The sequence below is a fragment of the Bactrocera latifrons genome, unplaced genomic scaffold (genome assembly GCF_001853355.1).
Source record: "Bactrocera latifrons isolate USDA-ARS-PBARC rearing strain unplaced genomic scaffold, ASM185335v1 scaffold_0, whole genome shotgun sequence".
Classification (NCBI taxonomy): Eukaryota; Metazoa; Arthropoda; class Insecta; order Diptera; family Tephritidae; genus Bactrocera; species Bactrocera latifrons.
Window position 1 is genome coordinate 5,345,920 of NW_017534406.1, and position 19,150 is coordinate 5,365,069.

At 34.2% G+C, this 19,150-nt stretch overlaps 1 protein-coding gene across 1 annotated transcript in view; it reads left to right on the forward strand.

Moving 5' to 3' along the window:
* The window catches only part of LOC108969136 (carbonic anhydrase-related protein 10), a 111,710-nt gene that overhangs the window by 64,252 nt on the left and 28,308 nt on the right, over positions 1 to 19,150 (forward strand). The window contains exons 3-4 of the mRNA XM_018933724.1: positions 6,900 to 7,036; positions 7,150 to 7,362. Coding sequence (XP_018789269.1) covers positions 6,900 to 7,036; positions 7,150 to 7,362 — 350 coding nt within the window. The remainder of the gene's footprint in view (positions 1 to 6,899; positions 7,037 to 7,149; positions 7,363 to 19,150) is intronic.

The following is a 19,150-nucleotide window of genomic DNA, read 5'->3' on the forward strand; positions in this document are numbered from 1 at the left end:
GAGCTTTGATTATATCTGCCCACTTTGGAGAGTTGAACGCTTATTCACATCTGGGGTAATTAGATATTATGTAGAAAAATTAAAATAAATTAATTTAATTTTTTTTTTTTACATATATATTTGTATTTTAGAGTTAAAAATATTGTGACAAATTTAATATACCCCTATTCAGGATATAACAAAACCGATGTAACCGAAAGTAGTAGAACGCAATTGAAACCATAAAAATTTCACTGTTTACAGGTAAAATAAAAAAAGTAAGAGAAAATATGCTAAATAAACTTTTTGTTTTGCAATTTACAAATTCCAATTTAAAATTCAAAGCATCGCAGACCTTTATGCATTGATAAAAGAGAACTTGTACAAAAGTACGTAGGACAAACAGACCTACATACAAAAGTTACAATATACAGAAATTTGCGGTGAAATAACTTTGAAGTTGGCAAGAGCAACACGCTGCCAGGCGTCAACTATGCGGAAGCAAAACGGCCACAGCACCAAAAACCGCAAATGCAACTGCAGACAGAGATAAGACGAATATTTCCCAATCCGCCGTTACTTAATGTTATTTATTTTATTTTGCACACACATACAGTTACATGCTTATTACTTTGTATGTTTGTAGATCATGCGTCGCATCATATCTCTCTTCTATAGAAAAAGAAATGCAAATAAACAGTGTTGCCACAGTTCAAAAATAAAAATTAAAGCAACGTTACTTTCAATTTGCGATAAATAGAATATTTTAATAATTTGAAAATTAAAACTTATTCATTAGTGAAAATTGGTCAACGAAAATACAAAAATTAAAACAACAATTTTTTTTTTCAAAACTTTTTGTTTTAAGAAAAAAAAGTGTTGTCCACCCTATTTGGAATCCTCTTCAAGCTACATGATATGTACTCACCTGCTTTCTCTCGGCTTTTGATACTCATATATAACTGTACATTGTATTGTATTCGGAATTGTTTATATAAGTGTGGAGGATCCTAATGAGATTACCGATAAGTGGAACGCTCAATTCAAGCAAATCACACATGCAAATTCCCAAACAGTCGTGCACCCACATCTTCAGCACTCTCGTAAACGAAAAACGAAACTAAACTGCGAAAGTCTGTATTATCCATCATGTGAAGGTATATATTTTGTGGCTGTACGATAGAGTTGTGCTGCCTTGCAAGTTTGTAGATCGATGTTTACTGCGAGTGGATGCGAACAATGTAATCCAGCGCAATACCAACAAGTTCAAAGTTGCCAGTGGTGAATTACTCCGTGTGTTCCGTTTATTTTCTGATATTTGTTATATTCCTGAACAATTTTAGTTAAACGTACAAAGTTTTTTAATTTCAAAGAAATATATAGGGCATAACCACAGCTGATAAAATAAAAGACAGTCAAACCAATACGCTATTAGGTTCTGCTGCATCTTGTGTGTTTCTTATGAATCTTGTGTATTTCTGCTACATCTTGTGTGTTTCTGACGTTGAACAAAACTATTCGTTACTGCGCTTCGCTAAATAAAGTCACCTGGAGAGTCCGGACATTTTCGAGCGACGGCAAACGACGGCGTTTCCTCGCCCAAAAAAGGGAAGAATGAGCAAATCCAAAGTGATAACGAAGGCTCGGACCGGAAATAAAAATATTACGGTTTTAAATTTCCGATTTAGGAGTCTTACCGGAAGTAACAATCCGGAAACTGAAGTATTGGTACCAACTTCCGAAAGAATTAAACTCATTTCCGGTTTCGTAGAGAACAAAATTCCGTTTACGGAACTCCACTTCCGGAAAATTTTATTAATGGGAAGATTGGAACTCTCTTCTTTCATAAACCGGAAGTGTTAAACGGTTATTTTTCCATTTCCGTGTCTGGTCATACATCGTCATCCGGCTCCAAGAATGCCTGCTTCCTCTTTTTTTGCCCCTTGCATATGCAACGCAGCAGCAAGATTTTGGGTGCATCCGCTGTCGGCTGCATAAAAATTGCACTCAATTTGGCAGCAAATTCCAGGATTACTACCAGGCGACTAGAAGCATGTAGCAAGCAGCCGCCGAATAGAAAAATGCTTATAACTTCTGAACTAGAGCTTGTAAAAAATCTAAAAATTTAGATATTTGCAGAATCGCCTGAGCTTTAATGCTATTTAATAAAATTTAAGTTTGGAATTAACCATAATTTTATACAGTGAAAAATGTGTCACAAATCGATGGTTTTAAAGAAAATAATGTTTAACCGTTTATTTTTTTCTTAGCTGAGTACTGCGGAATAGGGTGGCAGAACTATTTCAAGTATTTTCCTATCTAGTCCAAGTACAAAATTTTCGATATCGTACATTTTTTCAATAATTTTTTTAAATTTAAAACTTACCCCCTGCCTGAATCCTGTTCAATATTTAAGGCTAATTTTCATGTTTTTTTGCAATAAAGTATCTTTAAACAGTCAGTTCGCAAAAGAAAATTATATATGTATGATTTATAGAAGAGTTCCATTATTTTCTTGTGTCGAATAGGAAAATTTCGCTTAAAACGTGTTAATGAAAGACAGTACGTTATTGAAAGCTCTATCTGTATCATGGAAAGTCCCATCGGCGAATTTCTTAAGTCTAATGGCTTCCTCAAGCCATGAAAAGATGGTATGAATTACAGCATCCACAGACTTGCCTTTACAAAATACATGTTGTGCTCCTGATATATGGTCCCTTGGAATGCGCACCAAGTCCATCAGTCTCTGCAGAATTTTTTCTTAGAATGAGACGAGAGGCTAATGTATAAAACTAAAGTAAGATCAAAGTAAGATCGAAGTTTGACTATAGCCTATTGACAAAAAAGTGATGTTATATATAATTCTCAAACTTGTACTCGTTGTAAAGACCATATAGGTTCATATTCTGAAAGACGGTTTGAAGAGTTTGTGCTTTGAGAATCAACTTTTGGCCATAGTTCTAATGTAGACATCATAATTCTACACAAATTCATTTAAAGTAACTGCAACTAGAACACACATGATATCGAATGTAAATGCAATCTAGAAATAATTCCAGAATGTAACACGTGTTTACGAAGCGAAATAAACAACTGTATAATGCACTTCAGTTTAGAGCAAGTTTCCAACATTCTATAAGCGACCAACTATTTTTTGTATGAAACAAAAAAATATGGGAACGGAATAAGGGCAGAATGCAAGAGAAAAAATTGCCAACACTTCATAGACCGCAAAACTTCGCGCGCTTGGTTTGACTTATTCAGCAACCACTGACCGCTGCTGCTGGTGCTGGTGAAGTCCGCATGCTCGTCTCATTCACCTTGTTTATGTCCCTGTGGCCTTTTGCCGATGCCATTCCAGCATGTGTACACTGCACAGCCGCATTGCCACAAGTTGGTCCAGCGCACTCCTTGCTTCACTATTTTTCATTTTATACACATGCAAGTGTACAGTGCTATTTTTTGTGGTCTATGTGTGGATGTGTATGCATGTATGTTTGTGTGTTATGTTGTTATTGTTGATGCAGCTCTTGTTTATTTTTCATATTTCCCAATTTACTGACCACCAACGCTTCATTTTGCAACGGAAATGAACTGGTTGGCCTTTGGATATTAAATGTGTGGTTTTCGCTGATTCTCAGTTAGAAGGCGTTGGTGCAGCTAGCTAAGCTTACATATGTGTATGTGCCTTTATGTTTCAGCATTTGTTTATGTGCTTCGTTGGCAAGAGGCGAGCGACTCCTTTTTGGCCGCGACTCTAACAATTACATTATCTCAGTTACGGTGATACCCACATATTACATACATAGCTATTTGTAAATTCTGAACACATACATTGATACATGCAAATATTAAAGAATGTATATTTGTATAGCTTAAGTTTTTTGAAGTCTTGTGTTGAACTCATAAATTTTACCGCGTCCGCAACTGCTTCATCTTTGGGGCATTTTGCCTTTACTTACATGTGTATATCAGCTACAACCGTTACTCCCTAACAAGCACATATACTTGCTGAATAGAAAAGGTATATAAGTGTGGGAAAAAGCTACACGGATATTAGGTATCTATGCATATTCCATAGTTACTCCCACAATCGGTAGGGTGTACACAGCAGCAAAACATGGGGGCTTCGGCGATTTTGTAGTATATTTGTCATAACTGCAGGCACTTCAGTCGCAATACGCTGTGCGAAAGGGGTGTGCACGAAATATACTCGCTTTTGCCCTTCACTCACTTCTGGTCTTCTGATTGGAGGTGGCAACAAATTTGGTTCATAAATCTTCGCGCTTGTATTTGGTAATGTGCAAAATAAAGCAATAATTATGCTTTGGATTGTGTTGGAATGTATGTGAAATTGTGTACGTGTGTGTGATTGTGCAGTTAAGCTGATTAAACTGTCAGACCCCGGCATGCGTGAGTGTGTATAGGTGGTGCCTTAGGCTCAATCCTTTGCAACAGTTGCAAGTTGAACTGTAATAAATTTACGGGAATTTGTGCGCGATTAGTTGTTGCTAACTTGTGTATCTACGCTTGTGCAACCCTAAATAATGCATAAATATACATGCAAATTAAATATACACTAATATTGAATTGAAGTATATTAGAAATTGATTATTTAGTTGTAATATATATTCTGGAGCGACGCAATAATGACTCAACCTCAACAACTCGTGGCGCCAATATTGCAACTGAAATTTAATATTATGTTATGCATTCTTGAATAAGGCTACTGCTAGAATATTAGCCGATACGAACTGGTCAACGGATTATAAAAAATTGGAAAAAAACAATATCGGTGATTCGACTCTTGTTTTTGGAAGATAAATCTTATGGTGTAATCACAAAGCCCTTGAGTGCTTCATACAGTGACTATCCTTCTTTAATAGCCAAATCGAGGATGATAATAGCATAAAAACCATCCCCTTATCGTATTGACAGAGCTTCGATTAAAGTTGCGTTAGATAGCGAAGATAATAGACATCCGAAGAGACCATGAGGCACGTAATCGGCATTGTCGGAACGGTGCAAGATAGCGAAAGACATACAAAATGCAATCACCGCATCGCACAATATCGGGCGAAAGGGTGATGACTACCAACCTTTCTGACTTCTATTACTTGGAGAAGGTCACAACTTTCACACGGTTATACTATGATGTTTTATTAAAACGATTTAATAACAAATTGCTCAAAACACCTTCCCAAAATCCAGAAGACGAAATTGCTGTAGGACCTAGAGTGCAGCTCCTAGAAGAAGTAAATGTTTTCCACTAACACGTCAGTCTGAGGGATATTGTTTACAAACTTGATTGTAACGGGTACAATACGTCCTGGTTAGAAAACTCTTATTTTCTTGTTTTGTTTTTCTTTTTATATTGTAGTTAATTCTGAGATATTTCTAGCATAAACCCACAACTTGGGTCAAAATAGGTCGTTCTTTGGTGACCGCAAGAAAAATGGATTTGGAAAAAGCTTCGTAAAATGCCTTACATACTAACGAATTATGTCACGTATGCAAGTACTATCTATAATTTGTTTGAAATATCCATAAAAATTTCGAATTTTTATTAGATAAATCAACGTCTCACTAAATTTTTCCTCACAATGTATTTTCATAATAAATTTTTAAATATCTTTAAATTAAATAAATTCATTTTCACATTAACTTGAATTGCATCAGCTGCTCCCTTTACACCAACCAATTCTACTTATTTACTTTTCTTCACCAAAACTTTAACTTGCCAAGATTTTTTAGTTTAGCAAACTTTTTTCGGTTTTATTTTTTATTTAGTTACTTATTTGTTGTTTTATTTTTTATTTATTTACTTTTTTTTGTGCTTTGCTTTCAGGTTGCACAAGCAAACCGGTTGCTTCCTTTTGAATGTGTAGTTTCCATTTACTGTAACTTTATTTGTTTTTTGTTATTCTTCATTGTTACCTTTATTTACATGCACAACTTAGTTTCATATTTGCCTGAAACATTCAAAAGTTCTAGTTACCTACTCTATCATTTCTTCACAGTCATTATTTACACTTTTCTGTTAACTATTTTATTTCAAGTTGTTATGCTTTATTTTTGAAGAGACTTCGTAATAAAATACTGCTCTTCCAAACTTTATACATTTGAAATAAAAGAGTTACTGGTTTTAATAAAATTTTCTACATTTACATGAACTACAGGGCGTATGAGTGATTATAATATAAAATTGGTAGTCGACATACAAGGCGTATGAGTACTTATAACTTAATAATTTGGCTGTATAGGGCGTATGACTAATTATCATATTATATAATATTAGGAATCGACTTACATGGCGTATGAGTGATTATAACATAAAATGGCGAATTGCTATACATGGCGGATGATTAATTTTAATATAATATGATAGCCATAAATGGCGAATGAGTAATTATAATATGATATGTATATCGAATCGGCGATCATGGCGTATGATTAATTATTATTTTTAAAAATATTGAATTGCTAACATTTTGAATCTAAATTAAATTTCATTAATTTAATATATTATAACCAAAAAATTAAAAAAATTGCGATATTCCATTAAGCCCTTTATTTAACACCGGCGTTGGAATTAGCTGAATGCCCTTAATTTCTATATAATTAAGCAAAAATATTAATTAAAATAACATGAGAAATATTTTTAAAAAGATTTACTAAATTCTAAATTTTCGGAACACCGAGTTAGAATATTAATTTATGCCAATCCTATAACAAAACTGTGAGGCCACGTTTCATTACAATAAAAAAGCTAATCACAAGTTGATTACAATAATCTTTTTTCATATTTAAAATGTTTCAATAAAACTGTAACAAAAACCAGAAATTTCTTATAAATAAAAAAAATATATCGACATACATATATCATTATTCCTTACTTTTATCTCTCGGTTTGATTTCAGGTCCTGCCTTTTGGGGTCTTATCAACCCAGAGTGGTCGCTATGTAATAAAGGGCGTCGACAATCACCGGTAAACCTAGAACCACAGCGCTTATTATTCGATCCCAACCTGAGACCGCTACATATCGATAAACATAGAGTAAGTATGAAGCCGTCGAGTTTATATTAAAAAAAAAAAAAAAAAAATTGAAATGCAGGATACTGATATCATTATGTTTTTTTTTTTCTTTTATTTAAATGTCTGCTTTATAGATAAGTGGTCTAATCAGCAACACTGGTCATAGTGTCATTTTCACGGCTGGCAACGATACAGTTGCGAACTATGATGGCATGCAAACGCCAGTTAACATATCCGGCGGCCCATTATCATATAGATATCGATTTCATGAAATTCACATACATTATGGACTGCATGATCAATTTGGCTCGGAGCATAGCGTGGATGGTTATACATTCCCAGCGGAGGTGTGTATGAATTATTTTTATATATATCTTATTTAGTTCGCATTTGTTTCATTTTCCTCTTCTTGATAGGTTAAGCGATAAATTTCGCTTAATTTGTATAAATTTTTACGTCATTTTACATTTTCAGGGCAATTTATAAGAAGTTTAATTTTTCACCGATAGCATTTGTCCTATCCTTTGCACTTTTTCACGACTGTGGGTTTTTATTTTGAATGCTGGCAGACTCTCTTGTGCACTTGTCACGCTTCGTAAGCATATGGGGTCGATAGTGAGGTCATAGAATTTGTTGAAATTCGCATCGAGCGCAGGCTTTCTCATGGACTCAGCTGAGCTTCATCTGGTATCGCAAAGGACTAAAACTTTTATATGCGGGGCTTATTGACCCACCAGATAAACTTAACGTAACATGACTGTAGAAAAACTTACTCTGGAGCTTAAATCTCTAATTGCTCTAACGAAGATAACAATTTTTTGCTTTTATGTATATGTACTATGTATACATTATTTATTTCTACCTACATTCTACTTTCATGTCTCATTCCATGTGCTCTTCAAAAAGTGACTAAAAGCTGTACAAAAATAAAAAGTTAAGTTGAAATATGTGTCACTCAATCTAAAGCAAAAATATGTGACAAGAAGCTGGAACAAATAAGACATCAAACACATTCACATTCACACTTTTTAAGTACACACATGTCGAAAAACTTGAATACTCGCTTAGACGAGTGCAGCGATATGGAAAAATGTAAACATTACAAAGGTTGTGTCATTTCGCCAAATTCAATTGTTCATTTTATAAACGACATTCGTTTGCTAAGTGACATACAAATACTGGCGAATGCACGTAAGGACATGTGTCACATATTTACACAGTTCATATATTTTGCTATGCTTTCTAAAGACATATATATGTACATATATATGTGAGTGTTTGTGTTAGAACCAAATCTTAGACATGCGTTGAAAGTGTGGAGTGAGTGGACTTTCTTCATATCCAAATAATATATCTAACTGCTTATATGCATAGATGTCTGCACGCATTCAATGCCAATTCAAACTTGAATTGGTCCTTTGTCGACACTTGCCTCTACGAAAATCATTTTTTGACATTTGCCGCACAAGTGCACTTATCCACGTGTTTGAGCTTTTGTGCATGTGCAWGTGTGTGTGTGTGCAAGCTTAGTAATGTAAATACGTACGCACATATCCGCTGTCATGTCGCATGTTTATTTCTGCTTTTATAAATCTCTTTTCCTCTGACTAACAAATATTTTTACACTCTCGTGCTTCCGCGCGATGAGGAAGTTGGGACGGTGACAACGACAGCTGCTGGCGATAGCTACTCACTACAGATACCTATTGTCGCTGAGCTTTTTTGCAACTCCTGCTATTTTTTGTTATATAAATACTACTAAATAGGCATGCTTACTTTCCGGCTGATATGTCTTAACTCTTCTGCTTCGTTTGCTTGCTGCCGCCTTGATTTCTCCGCACACTTTGCTTGCTTTTCGCATATTTACTTAGATAAACGAGCGGATGTTTGCTCATGTTCTAGTTATTGTTGTGAAATTGTTTGAAATATTTGATCAGCTTTAAAGCAGCTCAAATGTGGATTTGATGACAGTTTAAATCTTGCAGTTGTCATTTTGATTTTACTCATATTCGTGGTGATGTTGCCATTGTGGATTATTTCACTGTGATTTTCAATAGTGGCGGCATTTTTTTAGTTTAAGCCAAGTACTGATAGTCTAGTGCTCGTTGCGTTATAGTAAATTATAAAAGTAATAGAATTTGTTAAACTTAAAAGCAATTGCCAACATTGCCTTGCATGTGGTAAGCATGCATATATAAAATTAAATGAAATTGAAATACGGAAAATATACATATGTAATATTAATATTATTTCATTAATTTTTTTGGAAAAATTACTACACAAACACCTGATAGATTGAATTTTATATGTGTGCATACTCATAATATATTAAATGAATGTTATAGATCGCACGGAGTTAGCCAGTTTCAAAACTGCACTTTGTTTGTTTGAAATATTTATATTAAAATCTTGTTTATTAACTGAAATGAGTTATATTTGTTATAAGATGAATGAAATATGCTAAATGTTGCATAAAAAAGTCAATGGGGCTAGTGTTTGGGAGCTGGAGTGATTCGTGCACCGATTTCACACATTTTCGGCAGTATTCCATTTTCACTTAATTTTGCTAAGACACCTTTCATACTGAACAACCGAAAGTTAAACATTTTTTATTGGGAATATAAAAGTCAGGGGTAACTTGAGTCGACTTAATAAATTTTTGGTATTACGACATATGAAGAGGATGCTCTCTGAAATACATTAAGGGGTTATATACAGTTAGAAGGCCGAAAAAAAACTTTTCCTGAAAATTTTCTGAGAAAACTGTTAAACTTAATGATCCAAAAATGTTTACTCATATTATCATATTATTAAAAAAAAAAACAAATAAAAAAAACCGGTTTGCGGAGAAGTCTCTGAAATTTAAAAGACCAAATAGATTTCATTAAAGTACTGTTCAATCTAGTAATTAGTCGAAGGAGTAAGTAATATAAAAAAAACGATATTTGACCAATGTTTATTGATTTAAAAAATTTGTATATTAATTAATAAAAAAAAGATATTTCAGAAGCTCGCGTTAAAATTTGGGACTAATCGGTTTAGCCGTTTTCAAGAAATGTTGGTCACCGAATTTGAAAACACAATTTTAAGAAAAACGCAATTACCGCTATGAAATTTTCTGTGCGTATTCCTAAGTAAATGTGCATTAAGAAAATAAAAAAATATTGATTTGAAAATTGTAACTATTATAAACAATTAATTTTCTTGAGATACCTTTCATACTAACAAACCGAAAGCTTAAACTTATGTTATTAGGATGGTGTGTGAAAGCCAAGGGTAGTGTTGATACATATTGGCATTACGACATATAATTACCAGAAAGAAATGTTCTCTGATTACTTATTTAAGCTATCTCCAGATATTTCAATATATAAGGTGCAAGATCAACCGGACGTTTGACAATCCTTACTTATTTACTTGAGTGCTAGCGCAAATGTTCACACCACTGTTTTTGAAAATAGATTTTCTCTAAATTTTGTTAAGGTACCGATAATATATGGATCGATATATGGATGGATAACAGCTTAGGAAAGTATTGACCCGTTTGTACCGAATTTTGACACAAAGGCACGCCAATATCATAAAAAGATGTCCCTCCGGCTTTCACTAAAAAATTTCACACAATGACTGATATTCTCGGTAAAAAGTTAGTTATACGCACTGGAGAACACATATTTGAGGTTTTGAGCAGCTATAGTCCGATTTTGACAATTTTTAGTGATGAGAAGGCAAACAATAAAAACAGATTGTTTGCAAAGTTGTGTTCCAGTATATTAATTGTAGCTTGATTTGTTTACTGGAAAATGAACGTATCATTGTGAAAATTTAAATTGTGCTATACGGGAAGTAGGCGTGTTTTTGTCCAATTTCGTTTGTTTTCACGCCGTATCAAATATAATTGTTTATAAACCGAATTTGGCATATGTAATTTAATGTAAATGTGGGCAGTTCCACGCCTATTAATATAAATTTAGTTGCTTTGGCAATAAAAGTTAGTGAGATATATGTATACAGTGGCGGAAATTGAAATCCGGACGATAAGTAGTCAGGTATCAGTTATGACGAAAATGCATCGTGCAAGTGTAAGATTTGATTGAAAAATGATTTTCTAAAAATAGAAGAAACATGATCGGTTTCGTTAATTATCAATTTGCTTTTTGAGGCATGCAGTTTAAAAAGAAAAAATATATATATATATATACGTATATAACAAAACAAACCTAAGAAAATGACTGCTGTGGAAAAGAGCAATATTTTAACTTGACGAAAAGAAAACCTTAGCATACGGAATATCTGTGAAAAAGTTGGATTCAAGAAGTCTGCCGTCAGGGATTTTTTGAAAATAAATTCTAAGCAGTGGGCCTCTGAGTAGTAAGCTCAAGAGCATCAAGGAAAACATCTTATAGGGATAAAATAGAATGCATTAGCCTAAAGGGTCGATGCAATTTAGCTGAGCATATCAGTATGGTGATCATAGAAAACCTTGGAACCGTATTCACTGCTAGAACTATATGAAACAGTTCCCGGGATACTACTTTCAACACGCGACGACCCGCAAAAAAGCCACTTTCGACTAAGAAAATCTGTCAAATGAAGCGCCAAAGCTGGACTGAAGGCAACTAACAAAAAGTAATCTTCTCTGATGAGATAAAGTTCAACATGTTATGTTGCGACGGGACGTCATACGTAAGGAGAAAAACTGGTAAACGCTATAATGAAGAGTGCGTCCGAAGAACGGTTACGCATGGAGGCAGCTGAATGGTTTGTGATGATTTTCTTACCGTGGACTTTGAAGACTGGATCTAATAGATCGATCGGATGTCTGGTATAACGAAATCGCTGCACAAGTATTGCAGAATTTGAGAAACTACTCAAGAAATTATAATTTTTAAGATTTTTGTAGTGCCTAATATTCACTCTACCTGATGATAAAAAATTTTTTTTGTAAAACAATTAGCATAAAATTAATGTAAACATTCGTTGTATACTACTAAAACACCAAAATAGAAAAAAAATACATTTTAATAATAAGATACTTTTTTTTTACTTATTTAAGGAATGTAGACACTTGACCCAAAAAACATAATTTTTTAACTGCATGGATTTCAAGTTTCGCCACAGTACAACAAACCTACTAGGGAACGAAACCACGCTGATTTTTAAAATATCCTCAATACACAATTTAATCGCAATCGAGATTCTATGAACGAAAAGATCTGCCGATAATCTTACAAACATTATCTTGCGCATCTTGTTGCAGATATTTTTAAATTTTTCCAAAATTATAAGAGATGATAACATTTCACAAAAGTACTAAGAAAGATCAATACAATATCAAGTTTGCTTTTAACCACCGCCCGAAAAAAATATACCAAAGGGAGGATAAGGGTAAACAGGAAAATGCTAAATACATACTCTAACCCAATTTGTAATCGATATAGAATAATTAAATCGCACGGAAAAGCAGACGCTCACATGAAAATTTCGCATTGATTATAAGGCAGTCAAACACAAACCTTTGTATAAGCTTATAAGTAAGCAAATGCAACCACTAATTTAGCCGCAAAAGGCATCATCGCACGCACATAGTAACTAACTAGTTGGATTTAGGGTCTCAATTAGACTTACAACGAAAATACCACCTGCATGTTTGCCGGTGATTAAATTTACACGCAACAAACAAGCTAAACGTGCAACCAACGCACACACACACAACCGGGATCATAGCTAAAGCACTAACATAGCTAACATACCGACCATACTGACTAAAAACAAAGCGGCCGCCAGCCAAACCTGAAACCGAATCGACCACCAACACAACACCCGCAGCTAGGGGAAGCGCAAAGGCAAAGGAAACCCCAACACAAATGGTAAAGCGTTAGGCAAAGGCAAACCGCCGCTAAGGCAACAAAGCAAAGCCGACTAAAAAGCGTAACAAATTGATTCGCGGCTCAAAGCCAGCGCTAAAGTAAACACAGAGGCTCATGCCACACCGCTAGAAACAGCATTAACTGAGGCTGCAGCTAAAGCCAAGCCGCACATTCGCATTCTCGTGCTTGCCAACGTCCGCAGCCAATGTTTAATAATCTTATAAGGATTTCATGAGGATTAATTAAAAGTATCAATTAAGAATTCATTAATGCGTACCAAATTACATGATGCAACAGACACATATATATATATTTTTTTTTTATTATCATTACTTGTTGTAGCTATATATACTGTTTGGGTTGAAATTCCCCCGTCTGGCGGTAGATTAGCATTTTATTTGACACATGCCAGCTTTTTCACTAATAACACGTTTTTTATCTCGAACATTTACGGTTTTCGAATTGGTGAATTTATTTGCGCCTCTCAACACACAAAGCAGTGTTGGTAACTATGATTTCAATTAATGACGCACCTGTGGCATTGCGCACGTCTGTGCCTAATTTATTTAGATATTACTTTATGTAGTTAGATCTAATAATTAAGCCGATTTGCCCGTGCTTTTAGCAAACAATTCACGCATACAGAACAGAACAGTTAGTGACATAATAGTTTCAATTACCGTGGCTGTAAATATAATATGAGAGCTACAGCAGAAAGTGTTTTTTTTTTTTTTTTTTTTTTAAACAATCACATAATGTCCTTATAAAGCGCGAGTAGTAGATACTATATACGATTATAGTAATGTTTTTTTGGATGATTATTTTATGTCAGTGAAAATTATTCGAGTTGGCCTATAAATCGAAATAGCTATGAGCTTATTGCCGACTGTTTGAATGGAGGTATTGAAGTAAGTGTATACAAAATGGCTGAAACTTACTTTATTTACGAGAAATTATCTTGATCACTATCACTCTGCAATAGGTAGGTATCAGAAATCAACTACTAAATATATCAAATTGTATACCCTAATCTAAAAATAACACTTTATAATTTCAATAAACATTGTTGACCGAAATTTTGAAGCAATCAAATTAATTTCGCAAAATGTTTCATTACGATGACAAGCGCTTATATCGCGGTGGTACCTACTACACTGATGTTTCGAAACTTCTCAAAAGTTTTCTTCCAACTGTAACAACTGTTCGAGTGTAAAAAGAGTAGTTAAAGTTATAACTTTGACATAAATATTATATTATTTGTTATTTTCTTAGAAGGTCATGAAACGTTGTTCTTTTTAGTCTGCTATTTCTAGTCTCTCCTAGTTGTCGGGCTTCAATGTTTACATGATTTTGTAACCATGTGGTTTCACGAATAACTTCTGCTACCATTTTTATGGAGTACGGGGTTACTTCATTCCCAATATGTAAGAGGATATACGTAGTGGTTTTGTTAGTGAAGTTTATATGGACAGACTTCAAATCGTTTAAGGTAATATAATATTTAAGGGTCCATTCTACAATTTGAATGCATTCTTTTCGACGGCTAAACTTCATTTTTGCAGGTATAATCTGTAAATGTGGCGTGGGTATGTCGCTAGTAAACAATGTGTATAAGAGTGGTCCCATGATATTTCCTTGGCGTACAACTGGTTTCTTGTTTTTTTTTTTGGCTGTAGCGTAGTATATGATTATATGATTGTCCCTGCTTGATTCTGAAGTAGCTCAGATAAGAGGCAACTGGGGCAAAGAGATACTGGGGAAAGAGAAGTTTTAATTTATGAAGTAATTCATGGTGCCAACTCTATCGAACGCCTGAGATACGTCAAGAAAAACCGTTGTGCCGTTCTTCTATTATTTCCATTGCATCTTCTATTATGCTTGTTATTCTACGATTTTTCGGTTGTGGAATGTTGACATCTAAGCCCAAATTTATGCATTTGTATAAGACCCTTTTCTCCAATTATGTTCTGAAGTCTTCTTATGATTACAGCTTCAAATAACTTGGACACAATAGGTGACAGCGAGCTTGATCGGTGTGACGAGACCTCATGTGCGCTTTTGTCAGTTTTTTTGTACCATAATGATTTTAGATACCTTTCATGACAACAAAACGTATCTGAGATTTAGGCAAGCGTTTATTATCGATGTAAGCTTTGCTAATGCTTTTCGCGTTTTAATTTTTAGTGCATCAGCAGACATCAAGTCGAAGACGGCAGCCTTTTTTGGTTTAAACCTAGTTTTAATGATATTTTTCACATCTTTATTTGTTTCACCCACGTATTGCGATCCTTCCAACTGCCGTAAAGTAACAGGGAACACAAAAAGACTAAACGTTTTAGTTGGTTTCTCTGCAAAAACTTTCGCGTTTTCTTCGTCGCTTTTGGCCCAGAATCGGTTTGGTTTTCTGAGGGGTGTATTCGACAATATTGGTTTCCTATCATTTTTTACAGCTTTCCAATGTGAATAGTCTGTATTTTTATTTGTCGTTAATTTCTCAATATATTTAGAAATATTTTGATTATTGTTTTGCTTAGTTTTTTAGTTTTACTTTTAGTTTACTCTTATTTAGTGTAAACAATTTTTTGTTTCGAAACAGGAATACTTTTCCAAGCCCATTCTTTTTCATCTTCAAAAAAATCTTGAGTTGGTAACATTACCAATTAAGTTGTCTGGTATTTTTAGTTATCCACGAAATCGATTATAAACAAACGTTTTAAAAAATTCCTGAATTTCTCCTAAAGAATTTTTAATGGGCATATCTAGTGTGATAGTCTAAAAATGCCCAGTTTTGGCAACTTAAAAAATCGGATGTTCTGAAATATTTAGGGAATATTTATAAATGTTTCAAAAAAATGAAAAAATGTATTTTTCGAAATTTTTAAGACTACACAGTGAAGATTTTAAGAAAAAAAGTTAAATAATTAGAATTTACACGCGATCTACGAGGACGCTAAAAACAAAAGTTGTGGAGTAAAATTTATTGTTTCTGCAAGGGTCTCAAATTTAAAATAAGGAAACGGAACTAAATCGTGTTTTCTAAAAAGTTGAATTTCACACAAATTGTGGTGTTCATTGAAGCGCCAGATTCGATAATGAGATTAAGAAACTTGTAGGGCAATAAAATATAGAAATTTTATAGTGGGTGGATTATTTTTCTACGAGCAGTCATTCCAATAAACTTTAAAAATTTCTTTTGCAATTAAAAAATAATTGATAGTTATTCCAAGCTGATTGAACTGTTAAACTAATCGACTTAAACTTATATGGCGGTAACTCAAAACTATTTGACGTATCAGTTTAAGAGCTTAGTAAGTTATTTTAAATGTATAGCTTATTGAAATAAGATTAAGGGGGCATTCTACTCTAGAAATCAAATTTTGGCAGTTTTTTGAGTTGTATTAAAAAAAAAACCAAAATTTTTTTACTATCCATCTTTTTATGGTGTTTTTATTGATATCTTAAAAAAAAAAAAACAAAAATTACACAAAAATATTAAAAATTCAAATAATTAGAGGGGGGGAGAGACAGGAGTGCAACAAATAGCGCATCCATTGACATTGCTCCTGACTCTCCTGGTGGTCTCAAAAATAAAAAATCAAAAGAAATTCTTAATCAATAAGGATGCTGTTATAGTCCCTATTTCAGGAAACACAAAAAAAATTTTTTTTTAAAAATGGCGAATGCCTGAAAATAAAAATAATTTTTTTAAGCTTTTTATTTTTTTTGAAATTTCTGAATTTTTTAAAAATATTATAAACAAAGGAATATTATAAACAAAGGAATTAGGATTATATTATATAAAAATAAAGGATAAAGGATAAAGGATTATATAAAGAAGGTTCACACAAAATTTCAAGTAGATCGGTTGTATAGAACTGGAGATAATGCCGGTACCGTGTGTAAAAAAGTAGTTTCGAGAAAAACGCGTTTAAAAAAGTAAGTCTACCTACCTACCGGGCTAGATACTGCTCTAACTGTAGCTCTTAAAATAATTTTAATTTTTAAAAATCCTGGGAAGGATATGTTTTTAAGGGTCTAAACTTTAAATATGTGAAAAAAAATCGAATTTTTCAAAATTCTAGAGTAGAATACTCCCTTAAGATAAGATAAAACGTGCGCACTAGATGTGCATATTAACTAGTTTGAAATGCAAGAAATAGCAAATGTTAATTGCTATCAGCACCATAATTATATTAATTATAATTTTATTACTTACTTAATATCTACACAACAACTTTTTTGCGATCCTCTTTTATTTACCGAAATTTGTGCCGATGCAAACATATGAGTATGAGTATATGTGTGGTATGTTCGTAGAAAGTTACTTTGTTGCCAATGTGTTTCTCATTACATTACATCTTGCTTCCGATATTCATCTCTATTATTCCGTTTGCTTTTCACTGTTTGTTTCACATTCCGTACTGATTACTCAAAATAATACTATGTCCCACTTCCTGTCAACGCTGTGCTTAGCTTCCGCCTGCGCTAACACTTTTTCCATGTATGTAGTCGTACATGCCTACCAGGAGTTCTTTGTCAATCTTTCTAGAAGCCATCTCGATTGTCTGTTGCAACTTGCGTGTCAAAGTCGTTAGTCTACTCGTATTGTGGTTTACAAAATGACAAATCCTTCAACCGCCAACGGCTTTGTGTTGTTTTGCTGTTACCGCTTTAAATGCGACCCACCAACGTCCACACGACACGCACAACGACACTGGCAATAATAACAACAACAGCGATATTGGTGCAATTGTCACGGTTTGGAACTTGCTGTGCTATCAGATTGCATTTCATTCAACAATACTGCCAACGACACTGTCATTGCAAGCAAATTCATTGCGGCATTCTTCCTTCAAACCATTCGCAACACACACACACGCGTACACAAAGTTATGGCCACACATGAACTAGCTAAGACAAAAACAGCTGCAGCTATACATATGTACGTATGTATGTATATGCAAATACATTTGCATTGCGGTTTTGTGGCAACATTGTTGTGTGCCACTGACATACATACGAGCACACACACATTCAAAGAGCGGCGGGATTCTACGAAGTGTCAAGTTTTCGAAAATCGGGTCGTGTGCGCAATGCCCAAGGAAGTCTAACGCGTTTGTGTGCGTTCGACTCACGATAAATATGGGTATGTGCGGGATGCTAGCGGGGTAATTGTGCTTGAACCATTTGCTAACAATTTGCCAATGTCGGAGAATGAAGCAAAAAAGTACAGTGCTTATATGCAAAGTTGTACTACTCCACCAAAATTATAATACACAGATATATATGACATATACTATATGTATGGCTACTGAGCGTTTTTCATACCTGCAATGTGCAGTGCTTTCATTTGATATTTCCATTGTTGAATTAAAGACGCTATTAAGTAAGGTAAGCATATGTTCTATTGCGCGTACTGTGTGAAAGATTAAAGCCAATAAACTGATTGGACCCTATCATATTTTTGACAGTACTAAAAACAGCTGGTTTTATTCCGCTATATCTGAATTTGGTATCCCCTCAAAAGTAATACGGCTGTGTAAACTAACGTTAAGCAATACCAAAAGCTAGGTAGGATCGAGAAAGCGATTCCCTTTCGTGTGACTTCTTCAAACTACTGATAGAGAGAATAATTCGAGCTGCGTAACTAAATACAGAAGATACCACACAGCCAACGACGAGGATATTCATATCATTGGCCTCAAGAAACGCGCTGTTAGTTCTGCTTTCTACAGGATGGATAAGGAAGCGATGTAAATGGGTCTGGCAGTGAACGAGGTCAAGATGAAATATCTCTTCTCATCAAACAAGCAGTCGTCGCACTTGCGACTAGGCTCCCACGTCACTGTTGACAATTATAACATAGAAGTTGTAGATTTTTTCGTCTATCTTGTAACTAGTATTAACATCAGCAATGATTGGAGCTTGGAAATCTAACGCAGAATAGCTCTTGCCCACAGGCTCTACTACGGACTGAGTAGGCATAAGAGGATATCAAACATTCTGAATTCAATCATTTGCTTACATACTAAATTTTCTCTACAGCAAAGTTCTCCTTCAAACGGATGTTCATTAGCTATCTAGGGAACAATGGGTCTAAGACCGGAAGTCGTGACAAAAATAATCGTTTATGGCCACTTTAAAGTGAATGGCGCCCAGAGAAATTTATTCACTTGCGTGAAGTAAATGGCTCCCTCCTCCAGCGTGGATTAATTCCAAAGCAAAATTATGTATTTAGCGTATCTGTTTCATAAAATTTTTGAAA